Source organism: Nelusetta ayraudi, unplaced genomic scaffold (genome assembly GCF_046127955.1).
Source record: "Nelusetta ayraudi isolate G7.1 ecotype Tasmania unplaced genomic scaffold, CSIRO-AGI_Nayr_v1 ptg000042l, whole genome shotgun sequence".
Lineage (NCBI taxonomy): Eukaryota > Metazoa > Chordata > Actinopteri > Tetraodontiformes > Monacanthidae > Nelusetta > Nelusetta ayraudi.
In genome coordinates this window covers 15,537,494-15,553,664 of record NW_027466092.1, presented here as the reverse complement: position 1 = coordinate 15,553,664, position 16,171 = coordinate 15,537,494, and the positions used below count along the sequence as shown (strand labels likewise).

Below are 16,171 nucleotides of genomic sequence, written 5' to 3'. Positions count from 1 at the left end.
TTTTCAATACCAATACAAAGATGGACATATGACAAATTTGATACAGCACTCTAATATTTAGTTGTATAGGTTTTAAGTCATATAAGTCATAGATAAGATTAGATTAGATTTAAGTCATTAATATATGAATATAAAGTTACATTATGTACAGTTAATTTAAATTAGAATACATTAGATCAAATGACCAAATGAGCCACTTGGTTATTTCCTTATATTAAACTCTATATTATATTCACAGAACATGCAAATTCTGTATTTCCGTGTGTTTCTGAAAATATTTCTCAATCAGAATACACGTCTGCATTTCCTGCAAAATGTCCCACTTGCCACATAGAGATAAGTGCAATTTTCTGGGTCTATTTTTAAATAGAACGCAATAAAGTTGCACACACACACACACACACACACACACACACACACACACACACACACACACACAAAATGAGTGTTAGCAGATGCAGTAACAGCAATATAAAAAGAAAACATTGATGATGGGTTTCAAGTTTTACATCATTTAAAATGGGGCTCTGGATCATCATTTGTGTGCAGTGTGTGCAATTCTTTATGGCTTAGGGCACGTCTGATATCCCATGCCCCAGATTTTGCTCCCGACCCAGAATTGCCATCATGTCCTCATCTTGCTCAGCTGAGTCTTTTTTGTACTAAAAAAAAAAAAGAAGAAGAAAAAAAAGAAGGTGGCATTGAAGGATCAATTTATATTATTATATAATATTATATCTTACATAATATTATATAATATATAATGTTGCATATATTATATAATATTGTAGCAATATAAATATTTTTTATGATTATATAAAGATTTTGAGTGGGGGAATACAGTTGCAAATTTGATGTGTCTGCAAGTCATGTACTTTTTGTACTTTAGCTCCCCCACACACACACATTTATACAATTAATACATATTATTACAATTGCTATAATTATGCTAGCAGCACGTATTACTAGACAATTTTACCCCTCAAAAAACAAATATCTAAACGTGTGTATTTTACCGTTAACGGTCACTCCTCTGTGTTACTCAAATAATCTTTAAAAGACAATAAAACCTTCCCACTAGTTCCCCTTCTACTCAGTCCAAGCAAACAAACCCACTGGAAAATCATTCAACGATACAGTCATTCGAGGAGGTGCCACAAATCACAGTTAACGTCACCAGCAGGTGACAGCAATGTACTAGCATCCCTTCGTCTGTCGGAAAGCAACAGAAGAAGAAAATCTGAGGAAGGCAGGGGTGGCTGCCGTAAACGAGAGAGAGGGCTGTCAGCGTTTGCGACAGCAGTTGCATGTGTCGGAAATGTGTGGGAGGTATTGTACCGGGGGCGCCGTTCGATATGTAGCCGCTGACCATAACGTGTGGCCGCAGAGAGGAACCAGCGGCATCGTTGAAAACCATGGATTTCATCACGACATCGTCGTCGCGTTGACGTTCAACGCCAGGCACCTCGACTGTTGTGCGTCTATGGCGAAAATGCCTCTGGGGTCTGTTGGATTGTGACGCAAGGAATCGATATGCAAGTGCAACGTTCGCAACCAAGACCTGTCCGAGTGTCTTGATTGTGTTTTATTTCAGCAGACGTCTCGTGTTGCCCTGCGTTATGATCCTGTGTGGGTGAACTGCTGGTGAGAATCATTCCGGAGTGTGTCGTAACGGCGCCGTTATTGACAGACGGCGGTGTTTGTTTCTCTGAAGCAAGGAAGTGGAGCTGCGTCATACTGGCCGAACCAGATTAACTTCGATCGGACGTTGGTTTATTTCCCTTCACAATAAAGGTACCGCCTATTTAAATTCAGAATGGATATTCATGTCAGGAGAGAAATGACAATCTCCCTTTAGAACCAGTCGCCAGTTTCTCTTTATATTAGCGCCGGAACAAAGTTTACCCCATCGCCGTGTCACCTCCCTGCGGTCTACCAACCGGGTTCATTCATTTTATTTTGTTAGCTCCGAAGTGAAGAACTTGTTTCGGGTTGTATGTCTCCGACACTGCTTGGAAGAGGGATGTGGCCAAGATGTCTTTGCGCTGCCAGTCGGTACATAAAGACCATTGAATCGGTTCGGCTGGAGGGGCCAGTCTTCACCGAGGAACACGACGGGAGGAACGGCGATGCTAGCCTGTGCCGCCGTGCGCGTTTTAGCCGGAACGAGGTCGCGCTGAAGTCGCTGTTGTCCGGATTGTCCTACATTCCCGAAACGGCACACCTGGACAATCACACCGTTTATGGGGTTACAGGTTAACGTGGAACTGATGTAAATCGACACCAGTGCGTCGCTTACTTATTTTATTTTTTATTATTATTTATTTTTTTGTTCATCGCTGGACAAGGACTTTGCCTTTCTCCCCCTCGCCCCTTTGTAAATTCTACAAATGTCCACAACTCAGCGTCAAGTATTTATGGAATCTCTCGGGCGCCTGGAGGTGAACCCCAGTCCAGCTGATATCGGGGTCAGTCTTGCACCCCGGATCTCCGGCGGGCCCCCGGCAATAGAGAAATGCCTCCAGAGGTCCCTGGCTCCGCAGGGCCAGGCTCACCTGAACGGATGTGTCCCTCTCACACATCAGGTGGCGGGTCACAAGTACGGCGTGGATAAAGTGGGTGAGTAGGCTGCGCAGCCCTTCCTCAATGTTTAACCACATTCCATGCAAACACCGGAACTGAACGCGATCCACCCAATCCACCTGTCACGTATCAGGTGGATGGAACCTGTCAGAGCAGCAAAGTTGTTTAAAAAAAAAAAAAAATGTAGATCAAAACCGAACAACAAACTACAGCTGGAAGATGACCCACACCGACGTGATGCTGACACGTCATGAGACATCAGGAGGCTTTTTTTTTTTTTTATTATAGCATCAGCATCAGCTCTATGAATTGACGGTGTGGCCGTCTGAAATCACGCCATCTTAATGTTATGTAAGAGACACATTAAGAGAAAAGCCATTGAAACAGGTGGCTTCCAGCTTTCAAGGCAACCAGGACAAACCTGTCCATCCACAATGCCTGCATTTCTTTCCTGTAGCAGGGGTTTCTGTGGACTTTGGATGGGAAGGGCTGATCACCCCTCCTCAGAATCCCCCCAGAATGCTTTCTGATGGAGGGAAGTAAGACTTTGTCGCTGTACCAGTGTTTTAAACACCATGGAGAGTTTTCTAAACTGCTTATGGAGCAAAATCTTTAGGCTGCGAGGTGTTGCTCTTATTCATTGAATTGATCACTGTTTCACTCATATGGTCTTGGTTTATTGACAGTGAAATAATCAGGTCCAGTTTGTTTACATATAATTTTAGCAATTTTACAGAAGACATCAGAGTGGATTATTGACAATGGATAATAGATGTGTATTCAAATTCATTCTTACCTGTATTGCATCATACAACTGAAGTAACGAAGCTGAAGCAAATCTCCTGCCCTTCCCACCCAAAGTGATAAGAAGCGGACACGTGGCTTCTCTCCCACGTACAAACAGTGCTTGTTTTTTATAGTATGTTGTCGCAAATTAATTTATTACAGCTCTGATTTCAGCTTTTACATGAGCAACATGACGATTAAGAGCGTTTCTTAACTGCGATTTCTGCGGCAGGCGATGACGCACGCGCCTTCTTTGTAACATGAAACTCAATTGTCTGTTCACGTGAAGTGTATGCATTTCGAACAAGTTACATGGATGAAGGCTGGGTTCACACACCCAATCTGGCGCTGCAGCATTTCCCATTCATTTTCAGTGAGCTCCCGGTGTTACTGATGGAGCAGTTTTCCCCCACCGCTGGCATCCAGAATGAACACAGACTTCTGCTGCGACAGAAGTTGAGACGGGTTCAACTTTTCAGCCGCCACATTTTGTATTTTTGCTGTGGCTGCCTCCCGCTTCTCCCAGCGCAGCCCTGTTATGTAAATTACATGGGGGACTCCTGATCAAATCATTCAACACTCTCAGTTCCAGAAAGTAGCGACTTTGCATATTGAGGGACTGGCACAATGTCCTCTCTAGACTGAAAACCAGCCAAAAATAACTTGCTGTCATGTTTGAGGATTTCTCAAAAATTACATTTCAAAAATCTCCTTGTATTCAGGGCGGAGTATAAACATTTCAGCGCACGCATTTCTGCTTAATCACTGAGTTCTGCTTTACGATACATTAACATTGCGAAAAACTATCAGCGTACCAACAGTCATGTCAAACACTTGATGACACATTTATTCTCAGTACAGTAACAGAGTAACATGATTCAATCACCCTCGCTAAGGAATGTCCCTCTCAGATTTGTCTGAATCAGATTCTTTTTTTTGAGTAGGATGATTTGTTATAAGTAGAACCATGTACATTCCACCATTTAAAGTCTTGGCAATTATTGTATTTTAAAACCTCACTACGCCCATTTTAGTTATAGTAAAGTCAACCTAAGTAGAGTGGACACAGAAAATGTGTGATATGTATAATTGGAAGAGCGGATTATCATTTTCCATGTTTGTGTAAACATCTGTGCAGTTGAATAAGTTCCTCAGCCACTCACCAAACCACAAGTTGTAATTCCTTTTTAAATGAAAGATTGACAACGTGTAATTTTGCCATGTAATACATCATACTCGCATGACGCAAGAGCCATTGCGGTTGTTGTCGGGTTATGCCAAAACACAACATGATCAAAGAAAGTAACGTTTCACGCCGCGTGTCTGATTTGTCCGCAAATTACGAACGTCAGGAAGGACTGCGCCAGAGCCTGATGTCATGGGCAGCACTAACTGTCCCTTTAGGCCTATGATTGAAGTCACTGGTCTACTGGTAATGCCAGAGGTCTAAAACATGAACTTTTACCATCAATTACTCCTCCCCAACTTGACATTCGGGCCATTACGGTCGTAGGGAATTCCAAAAATGATCAGATTGTTCCAAAAATGCGCGTCATTGTTGAGCAGAGCAAAACTGACGTAAGGTCAGTTTCTGTTTTCTCTCGCTCTTGTTCTCTGGCCGCGTGGCCCTTTATGTCAAAACCGTGAATTTCAACAGAACGCGCAACCGTGTGGGGTCGTCTGTGATGTCACTTTGCGGTCCATTGTGTGACTAAAAAAAAAAAAAAGCTCTGCATTTGAAGTATTTGCTGTGCTTTCAGCTGATGACAGAAAGGCGGATGCAGCACTTGACGCAGCATCACATGCACCAACTTGCAGAAGTGTGTGTGTACCCGTGCGTGTTTGACAGACGTTGGTCAGAAAAATGCAACAGTGAAGTAAAGGTTGAACGTTTATAAAAAAGGAAACGAGAGCATTTCGTTTTGCTGCGTCAGGAGTGAGGCAAGTGACCTACCGCACACTCAGCCTTCTGTACTGTCTGTTAATTAATAGGCTACAATAAATCTTGATGGTTAATAATCAACTGGTCTTGTCGGGAAGAGGAAAAGTAAAAAAAAAAAATTAAAAAAAAGTCCAAAATAAAACGCACATTTAAAAAAAAAAAAACACACACACACTTCCTGTCGCTTAACTGCTTCGAAATCAGAATCAGTGAAACGCTGGACATTCTTTGAGCGTTCACTTTGTGTTTATTTGCAGGAATCTTACAACATCCAGATGGAACAGTCCTGAAGCAGCTCCAGCCTCCTCCCAGAGGTCCAAGAGAGTTGCAGTTCTACAGTATGGTAAGATCTTCGCTAACAAATTAAATTCTTCCGCTTAATTTTTAAAATGTATTGAACACTGTCTGATTTGCACACATTTTGTTGTTGATTACCTGCAGAAGCATTCAGTAGAGTCAGTGTCATACAGGGGCTTTATTAGTGTTCTTTAGCCATCATGAAAGTGTGAAAAATAAAAAAAAAACACTGACATCACTCAGTGTTAACATAAATATTTGCTGTTTTTTCTGATCCAGATTATTTTCATAAGATGTGTAGAGAAAATATGCTCACCTTACTGAAAGGTGTGTGTGTGTGTGTGTGTGTGTGTGTGTGTGTGTGTGTGTGTGTGTGTGTGTGTGTGTGTGTGTGTGTGTGTGTGTGTGTGTGTGTGTGTGTGTGTGTGTGTGTGTGTGTGTGCGCGCGCGGTGCCAGGCCTGCCTGACTTTTAACAGTAATGATCCAAGATGAGTCTCTGCAGGTTCTAATTGCGCTCTAATTCATTTACCAAACATAAAGGCATAAATGGTCCAGATTCAGGTTTAGCAGGCGTCATCCATGCCAAATTCAGTGTGTGGTTGGTGAAACTTGTGTGTCTGGCTGCAGCTGCAGCTTTCTAATGACCTCCTCTTGATAAATGTGGCGGTTGAAATGGAGAAATCGGATCGTCTCTGAATGACACACACCTGTTTATTCTTGGCTTAGCCTGCCTCGCCTCGTGCCTTTACAACACGGATGTAAGTAATATAGCAGTAAGCACTATCCCGTACGTGAGTGTAAGAACTAGCGTGAAATTTAATTGTATCCTGCACAGCAGAACTGATAATGAAAGATCTGTAATGAGGGTGTGCCCTCTATTCCCTCTGTGTGCTTATTTGTCAAACATGAGCAAATGTGGCAACATTAAGCCCGTATTTGATAACCGCGGTTAACGACAACTAATGAGATCAATTTTAAAAGAGGTTTTATAAGTGCAGTGCAAACACATGGTGGCTGCCGAGCCTTTCAGCCTGTTACATGTGGATATGTGCCTGTGTGTGTGTTTCCTGCAGGTGTATGCAGAGGACTGCTGTGATCCATGCTTCCTGGAGTTGCAGAACCATCTGCCCAAGTACTATGGCACCTGGTCTCCTCCTGACAGCCCGAACGGTGAGACACTGAACTTTTTTGACAAGGCGCACTCGCACAGTTGCCCCACAGCAAGCAGGTCGCAGGTTCGACCCCCGAGTCTGTGGCTGTTCTGTGTGGACTTAGCATGCTCTCCTTGTGTCTGTGTGGGTTCTTTTCAAATTATTGCAATGATGCATGTCATAATTGAGTATCATAAATATTGGGGCATAAAGGTAAAATGCTGTTTATGTGTTCACTTGGGCCTACCCCACTACTGCCTTTTTATGTTTATAGGTTAACGTGTTATTTGTCGCCTTACATATGTAATGCACGTATGTTTTTAACTTTTAGAGATGAGCCTGACCCAATCTAGTAGTGGCGTCAGATCCAATAACGAGTAAAATTATTTTAACAGGTATTAAACAGGTGGTGTGAGTCCTTCCTTTGTTTCCAGTTGCACTTTGTTTGATGTAGGAAATGACTATTTAACTATTTAACAAAAATGTGTGTGTAATGTCAATGAGAATTCTCGAAAAGAAAATGTAAAAGAAAAAAGATTAACATAAATTAGGAGTCGTCTGGTCAAATTCTTTGGATTAATCTAAAATTAGGAGGTGCTAGTAAAATGGCCATTCACCGTTTTACCGCCCGTATTTTCTCACAGACCTGTACCTGAAGCTGGAGGACGTCACGCGACGCTTTGTGAAGCCATGCATCATGGATGTGAAGCTGGGCCAACAGAGCTACGATCCATTTGCCTCCCAAGAGAAACGAGAACAGCAGATCAGAAAGTACCCTCTGATGGAGGAGATGGGCTTCCTGGTCCTCGGCATGAGGGTGAGTGAGACCTCCTGCACTTCATAGAGCAATCTTTGAGTTGAGTATCCTGAGAGTGGAATTTATGCCGCATTTTCTGCTTTCAAACAGACATGTTGTTGTCTTGATGTTCCATTATTGCCTTATCAGAGGAGCAACAGAGCAGAAAACTTGAGTAAATGTGTGAACTGAGCTTTTCATCCAAGTCAGAGTTTGCTGAATGAACTCATCGATGATTTCTAAAGGCTTCAACTGAGGCTCTTTTGTAGTTTTATCAACTAGAGTAGACAGCAGCTTAGGAAATGTTTGCTTAGCTTGTATCGTAGAGGATTGGCCGCTGCACCCCTGTATGCGTTGACAACACTAGAGCTATTATCAGGTGTGCAGTCTCTCTTATCCAGGTATTCACCGAAGCATATTGTGCAATTTTCCCCTGGAAAATACTGTGCAATACAACTACAAAAGAAAGAAAAAAATGTTCAGAATGCCATAATTAAATTTGTCATGTGCAAAAAATGTAATTTACCCACAAACAAATTCACTAACCAGTCTTAAATGTAGATGCTTTCTCGTTTTGCAGGTTTACAATGTGTGCAGTGACACCTTTGACTCGTATGACCAGCACTATGGAAGAGGGTTGGTTAAGGACACAATCAAAGATGGTACGTGGCTATTCAGGCGTGTCTTTAGAAAATATGGAATAATTAAAGAACAACATAACAACCCTTGCTAATTTACATTTTTGGCAGAGGTTCAAGTTTAAGGTTAATATTTTGCAAGTAGCTGTTAGTAGGAACAAGGAAGGAATAATTCACAGGTGACCTGCTTAAAGCGCAACTATCTCTTTAATGTCTACATCTGGATATTTCAACAACATATATTCAAATTCTTGACTTTGTGACATAAATTAGTATCAGGACTTTCAATAACTTTTACTGTTGAACTTTTCTGTTGTTGTAGTTTAGTTGAACTTTTAGTTCAACAACCGATCATTTTAAATTAATAAAAAATGTAAAAATCCATTGTAGTAAAATAAAATAATGGAAAAAAATGTGCATTTTGAACAGCATTTGACAGTGAAATTTACCAGTGTCTGAAACAGCAACTCATAGTGGAAAAAAAAAAATAGTGTAGTACTGTAATACTGTGACATGAACTCAAACTAAGTGTGTAGATGTTGTGAGAGTGGCGTCTGTTTAGCTTGGCCTTGGAAGGAAGCTGTCGGAATGCCAACAATTCAGAAAGAGCCATGAAAGTGACACAACACATTCCTAGTAGGACTTTGGGCCTAAATAGCTGTCCAAGTAAAAGGGGGCTCAGCAAGAAAGCAAATCAGTTTCATCTGATTGTGAACTCAATTAGATGTTCATTTTCTTTTTCACATTGGACATTTAGACATGCACAAATGTTTGACTACATAAGCCATCAAGTGCTCTTAAGAGAAAAAATATATTTTGGGGAAATGAAGTTGACATCATTTAAACATCAACAGATACAGAAGAACACTGTTTGAGAAGCATAATCAGTTTCTAAATATCATGTTTTATTGTTTCATTAGATTGTAATAAAACTGTTGAAGGATATGAAAAAACTTTGCCAGGAATCCTGAATCCTCCAACCACACATGTTATGTTGTAAGACAGTTTTTTCCCCACCCACATTCGACTTTTATTTTTTTCCACAATAACCAACTGTGTCAGGATTCCCATCAATAAGGTCCTTCACTAACAGGTATATATACAGAATGTTGACCATGTACGTGGTTGTACTGCAATGATAGCACAGCAGTAACCCTACTCAAAACACAGTGATTTGGTTTAGTAGTTTAGTAGTTCAGCATTGTTACTTATCTCACCGAACATATATAATCACCACAATCAGCACTACCTAAGCAGTCAATATAAACAATAACCTGGAGTGTAATGTGGCTTTTACACAACACTTAGTTGACCGTATTAAAATCGGCACTAATGCAGTCATAAAGAAAAAGCCCTTATGATTGGTTTATTTAATCATTCACGTGACTCCACTTGCAGCAACAATCCCACTGATGGGGATTGGAGCTTCAACCATTGACTCTGCTGCAGAAAAACAAAACAGTTCCTCATTAATTTTCAATGGGACACAGACGGCCGTCTGCACTGTCGCTGTTGCTGCAGCTTTAGTTTTCTCACACGTGAGAGACTTCAGCCGTTATCGCAGCCCCATGCGGCTGCCGGCAAGTCTCCAAAAAACCGGCCTGCGCTGCTGACGCTTGACGTAAATAAGTGATTAAAACAGCCAGCCAAACATACAGTGATAAAACCCCCTGAGGCGTGGGTCTGTTATCAGCGCTCACGGAATGAATGGCTCTCGTCCAATCATAACGCTTTGTAAAAATAGACAGTTGTACTTTACTTATCATAAAATATATTAGACTCGCCTTTATATACAGTATATGTAGAAGTTGCTGGTTTACTCTAACTGGGTGAGCAAAGTCCTCACTGCTGTCAGCCTCACCTGTTTATCCAGCTCACCAAGATCGGATGGTTGCTTCGTGGCACTGTCAAATACTTGATAGCATTTTGAAAAAGTAACAGGAAGTTGAACTAAAATTGGGAGGAAGCTGGAGAACCCGGAGAGAACCCGGGCAGACACAAGGAGAACATGCAAAAGAAGCTGGAGAACCCAGAGAGAACCCAGGCAGACACAAGGAGAACATGCAAACTGTGTGGAGTTTGCATGTTCTCCTTGTGTCTGCCTGGGTTCTCTCCGGGTTCTCCAGATTCCTCCCACTGTCCAAAAACATTCATGTGAGGTGAATTGGGAACTCTAATTGACCGTATGTGAATGGTTCTTTGTCTTTGTTTGTCTCAATAATTGCGTTTCCATTACCCCCAGAATTGCCCAAAACCTAAATATCGCAATAAAAAAAGTGGTCATGGAAACCCCAAAACTTCGACAAACCTCTCAAATATGGCTAAAAGGTTTTGATGCACTCCTGAGGTGGTTTTTCCAGATGTATCGATATAGAGGTATATCGCAAAAGTGTCATGGAAACATTTTTTTTTCGCATTTACACATCACCGGACGTGAAGCACGGGGGTCACATGAACAGTTCACTTCAAGTGAAAATGGCCAGAGGAGGAGACTGGAGTAATCAAAGATAAAAATATAACAACCTTGACTGCAAGAAAACGCAGACAAACAAAAGCAAACGTAATTGTAGTAAAATCTCGTTCCACAAGATTTGATGAGAGTTACGGTTTATGCGCTTCACACCATTCAGTGGAAACACTAGTATCACAATTGTACTTTCTTTAAATGGTAAAAATATTTCTTTAATTTTGCGGGAAAAAAAACTGTAATGGAAACGCAGCTTATGTGGCCCTGCGATGAACTGGCAACTTGTCACCCTGCCATGGCCCTATGACAGCTGAGATTGGCTCCAGCAGACCCCCGCAACCCTGAGTTCAGGATGAAGTGGGGACCGAAAAAGGATGGATGAGCTAAAAGTTATTGAAAGTAGGCTGGAAGTCGCCATTCTAATTTATGTCACAAAATTCGAGGAATCAAAAGTTTTCCACTGGATTATGAAGATGCAGGCCAGAGAACTCTAGTTGATCTCTGTCTGTAGGAGCTACTGGATGTGTTGGTCTTTGCTCAACGACTCTCTCACTCCCACCTCGCTCGCTGTCCTTGATTTTTCAGGCCTGGCTAATTTCTTCCACAACGGCGTCTGCCTGAGAAAAGACGCTGTGTCGGCGAGCGTCCGCCGAGTGCTACGCATCCTCCGCTGGTTCGAGTCCCAGCAGCAGCTCAACTTCTACGCTAGCTCCCTCCTCTTCGTCTACGAGGGCCTCCACTGCCCCTCGGCGCTCTCCATCTCCTCCAACATCAGCTCCATCAGCTCCAGCGAGGGCAAAACAGCGGGCGACAGGTGCCACGGCGGGGAGGGGAAAACGAGGACAGTGGCGGGGCACGAGGAGGAGGAGGAGGAGGAGGAAGAGGAGGAAGAGGAGGAGGAGGAGGAGGAGGAGGAGGAGGAAGAGGAGGAGGAGTTGGTCGAGCACAACAACAACAACTTCCAGGTGTCATCGGCGTGGGATGGCAGCCTCCCGGCCGTCTACGCCAAGCTCGCGCAGGGGGACAAAGGCCACTACGCCCAGGACAACTCGGCGTGGAAGCGGCCGCCCTGCCGCAACGGGAACAAGCTGCTCGGGGACGAGGACGCGGACGGGGCGGGGGAGGGGCGCAGGAAAGAGGAGGGGAAGACGCTGACAGGGCGAGGGGGGGACCCCGGCGAGGCCGGCGTGGAGGTGAGAATGATCGACTTTGCTCACGTCTTCCCCAGCGAGAGCCCCGACCGCGGCTACATCTTCGGCCTGCGGCACCTGCTGAGGGTGCTGGAGCAGATCCTGTGCGAGGCCTCGCTGGGCCCCTGACCTGGACCTCACACTCCTTGACCTGCACAGCTTCCCCCAAACCTCCCTTCTTTTAAAGAGCAAAGACAGAATCATCATATTGGCTTCCTGTGATTGTCCATCGGTTCTGTATATAGGCGCGTGTGTCCAAGAGAGGCTGTGTTCAACCCCCCACTCCCCGGCCAACAGCGCTCCCTGCAGTCATTAAACCCATGAAGGCATTACAAATCCCTTAACAACCAACCTCTGCAGTGTCAAATGACTTTGCCCACAGTAGGTTTGTGCTGTACATATATATATATATATATATATATATATATATATATATGTATATATATATACATATATATATAAAATATGTTTGGAGAAAAGTTTAATTTCGTAGATTTCTCCCCCAGATTTTTCTTTTGAACGGTACAATAGAACATTTTCTATGTTTCCTTGTACTTCTGAAATGATGGTAAGAAGCACAGCTGTTCCAGACGCCATGAGAAATTCTGGGAAATGTCTAGTTTAGCCTTCAGGTCCCGCTCACTCCCAATTTGTGATCCTCTAAATTGGGATATTTAGTGTTTTATGAAGTTCTATGAATCGAACACTGGCTGATATATGTGGGGGGTTTTTTTGTTTTTGTTTTTTTTGTTTTTTTGGGGAGGGCTGGCAATGTTGACCTCAGGAGACGCACTATACCTTTTATCAATCTCTCAATTGAGCTATACAGTGTCATACTGAAACTGAATCCGTGTTGGTGACTCCAACTCAAGAAGCTAGTTCTGAGTCCATCACATCACCAGCATTTTGTCGTTCTTGCGCAAAGTCTCCAGCAGTCCCACCACCATCCATTTTCTTACGTGCAACTCCAGCCATCCAGCTGCATCACTTCATGGAGCAACTGTGAACATAAGTATTTTTGAAGTCACAGAACTTTGAATAACATAATCTTTTGTACGTTCACATTTATTTGTGAGGATGTGAACGTCAACATTTAGAGCATTTTGGATGAATGCTGTAACGCTGAGCATTTTTAATTTGGCTTATTTATAAAAAAAAAACAACCAAAAAAACATGATCAGCTGGAGACTTAATAGGATCTTTTGGTTTAGATAAGTTGTGCTGTTTGATGGTTTGACTAGAGCCGTCTATGCGCAAATAAATTAGCAATGGCACAATTGATCCCACTGCAACACACTTATTCCTTTGTGCACATTCTGAACTTCTGCTTAAAAGTTTCAGATCAAGACATTGTAATTACTCTCAACCAGGGAGTAGGGCTGGGTAGAGAGGACAGTCTATTGGCAGTGGAAGGTGGCAGCTTGGGGGCTAAACAGACTAAAGGTTTTCTTTATGCTGCGTATAACAAAACAAATATTCAATATTGTGTTTTGATTTTATGTTTTGACTCATTTGTTTAACTTATTGTGATTTGTTTTTGTTCAAACCCACTGTCTAAAGGTAACTAACTCAGGTAAAATTTCTGTAAGTCCTTACATCTCATCGGAGTGAATCTTATGCTGTGTGGTTATTAAGTTCAGTTTTCTTCCTAAAAAGAAAGGAGATACTTTATATGGTCAGTGCTAATCTCATTTGATGGGGATTTTTTTTTTCTTGATAATTGAATCCTGTTTTTACACAACCTCACCTAAAATGACCTTGCCTGTGATGTTCTCTATTGCCATCATTTTTTTTCTTTTGTTTTTACTGTTCTACTGCCAAAGCACCACTCCTTACTGAGGCCCGGCTGTGCTTGCCCATCCTTTTGTCCCAGTTCAAAAAAAAAAATAAAAAAATGGTACCATTACAAGTTGCAACCTAAAATAGATCATCAAAAAAAAAGAAAAAAAGTGCAAAAGTACGTGGATGTTAGTACCATTTCCCCGAGCAAAACACTGACTTGAAGTCAAAATGTATCTCAACCTGAGCCAATAGTAGAAAAAGCGGGTCCTTTTTAAATCAATTATTTTTCTTGAGCAATATATCTCTGCCTGGGGTGTTTTTTTTTAAGTTGTTGTAAGAAGATGCTGCTTTACTGATCTGTGAATAGACTCACCGGAGAAGGACGGAATGCTTAAGAGAGAAAACGGCAACTGAATGAATTCATGTCATTATTGTTATTTTTATTTTTTTTAATTTATTATTATTACGATGTAGTGGTGGCTTCACTGTTTATTCAGACGGTCGGACTCCTGTGCAGTCCGGTGTTCCGCGGGCGATAACTGCAAGTGGGTGTCGTCTTTCCACACACTGGGTGAATGACGCAGAGAGGTGACGCTTCCATAACTCAGGTGAGGAGTGTTTTCAGATAATCTACTGTAAATGGTGTCTCTCACCCGTGAAGCTAGTGCACCGTCGTCTGTGTGCCACTGGAGATCCTCCCCTTCCTGGCCGCCCTTACGCCAGAGCAGAACCACTCTGCAGTACCAATGTGTTCGTCATATCCAGACGTGGGATTTTTTATTTTATTTTATTTTATTTTATTTTATTTTTTTTAATTATTACAACAATCGTTCAAATAAACTTGATTAATTCTGTGAAATCTGAAACATTATTGATTAGGTATTTTATTTGAAAAATGTGTTTACAGGAGTTTTTTTGTTTTTTTTCTAAATGGGAGAAAAAATAGATTTATTCTAATTATTATTATTATTGATACCGTTAATGCCTTCATGTCTTTATGTCTCTTCTGTTTTAATACTAATATTGATAATTGATCATCTCTGCTGCTTCGAGAATCTCCTCTGTGTATTTCTTGCCAGTTTTGTATTAATTTCTTCTCGACCGTGCGACATCCATTTGTATACAGGGCATTGTTGATGGAATTGTTTGATAATGCAGGTTTCCGTACTACCTTATCCAATCACTGTAAAAAAAAACAAAAAAAAAAACAAAAACAACAACAACAAAAAAACCCCAGAAACAATCAATGTTGTCAAGACATTTTGTTTGGTGTCGGTGTGCAGATATGCCAACTGCGTTTTCATCACGTGGGTGCTTGTAATCCTTGTAACTTTTAGCATAGCATCAAACTGACCTCACAAAGTGGCAAACAGTGATTTGTTTTTCTCTGCATTGTTGTCAGCGAAGGCAGAGCACAATCCTAAGGCTGCTGAATAGGGAACCATTGTTTGTCTCCTTTTATTTTTCTTGAAAATTCCATATCATGCATTTATTATGTCATTTTGATATGCAGGTGGAGGCGGACCGTTGAATTTAAAATGAAATGTATGGCATAACGAAATTCACAAAGTAATTTTTATCTTTTTAAGAAGTAATAGAGGTTTTTGAAGACTGAAAAACCCAACTAAATGAACTAATATATTTTTTAAAAGTATATATATATTTTCTTTGTATATTGTTTCTTGCAAAGTCAGTAGTTCAACAAAATATTTGGCAACTTAAATAATTCAACTGAAACTGGACTTTGAGAAAAGCAAATTTTGTATGTTAAATTGGATGTTGAAATCGTATGAATAAAGGGTTATTAACTCAAGGCTATAACCTGCAGTGAATCATGTCATTTGTCTATGCAACTTGATGGTCCTTGTGATTTATGAAAAATTTGAATCTGAATAGATCATCCATTTATCACAACACCACCTACACTACCGAGCGGAACCACTACTACTGCTCCTGGCAGCAGTGGTGCTGGAGCCAGTCGCAAGGCAGATTTACCTCCTGGACAAGTAGTCGCTTTATCACTGGGCCACAGAGACAAACATACACAATCATATGAGTTCTTAATTAGTCTAATGTGCTTGTCTGTGGAGCGTAGGAGTAATCTGGGGTACCTTGAAAACCCACACAGACACGGGGAGAACATGCAAACTCCACACAGAAAGGCTGCTTTGGACCTTTGATTAACAGCTGATCAAAGCAGTAATTATGAGTAGGATGGAACATTCGGGTTATGCCCACCTGCTGTGATTTAGCCTGGACTTGTTCCTGCATTCACACATGCAGCTGAACCAGACTTGGATGAGACATTTTGCAGGGAAAACTGGGGGTGAGAAAATGTTTTAATGGTTTAAACTGTGAAAGTGTGACTTTCAAGTGCAAGGAAACTATAGAAATTCTCAAGAAAGAAGTTTTTTCTGCACTCCAGTCTGGCATACCTTGCATTTATTGCATGTCAATTGGGGGGCACGAGGCACATTTGTCTTAATTTATTTATGGATTTTTCATATTTGCTAGTTTGTACCGCTTGCATCCATCCCA

General features: G+C 41.7%; 1 protein-coding gene across 1 annotated transcript; it reads left to right on the top strand.

Moving 5' to 3' along the window:
* The first annotated feature begins 1,266 nt into the window (after window positions 1–1,266).
* Window positions 1,267–15,458, top strand: ipmkb (inositol polyphosphate multikinase b). Its single transcript, XM_076034853.1, has 6 exons — window positions 1,267–2,619; window positions 5,569–5,654; window positions 6,683–6,779; window positions 7,405–7,577; window positions 8,137–8,218; window positions 11,247–15,458. The coding sequence occupies exons 1-6, from the start codon at window positions 2,391–2,393 to the stop codon at window positions 11,978–11,980; spliced, it is 1,401 nt and encodes a 466-aa protein (XP_075890968.1). The 5' UTR covers window positions 1,267–2,390; the 3' UTR covers window positions 11,981–15,458.
* The last annotated feature ends 713 nt before the right edge of the window (window positions 15,459–16,171 follow it).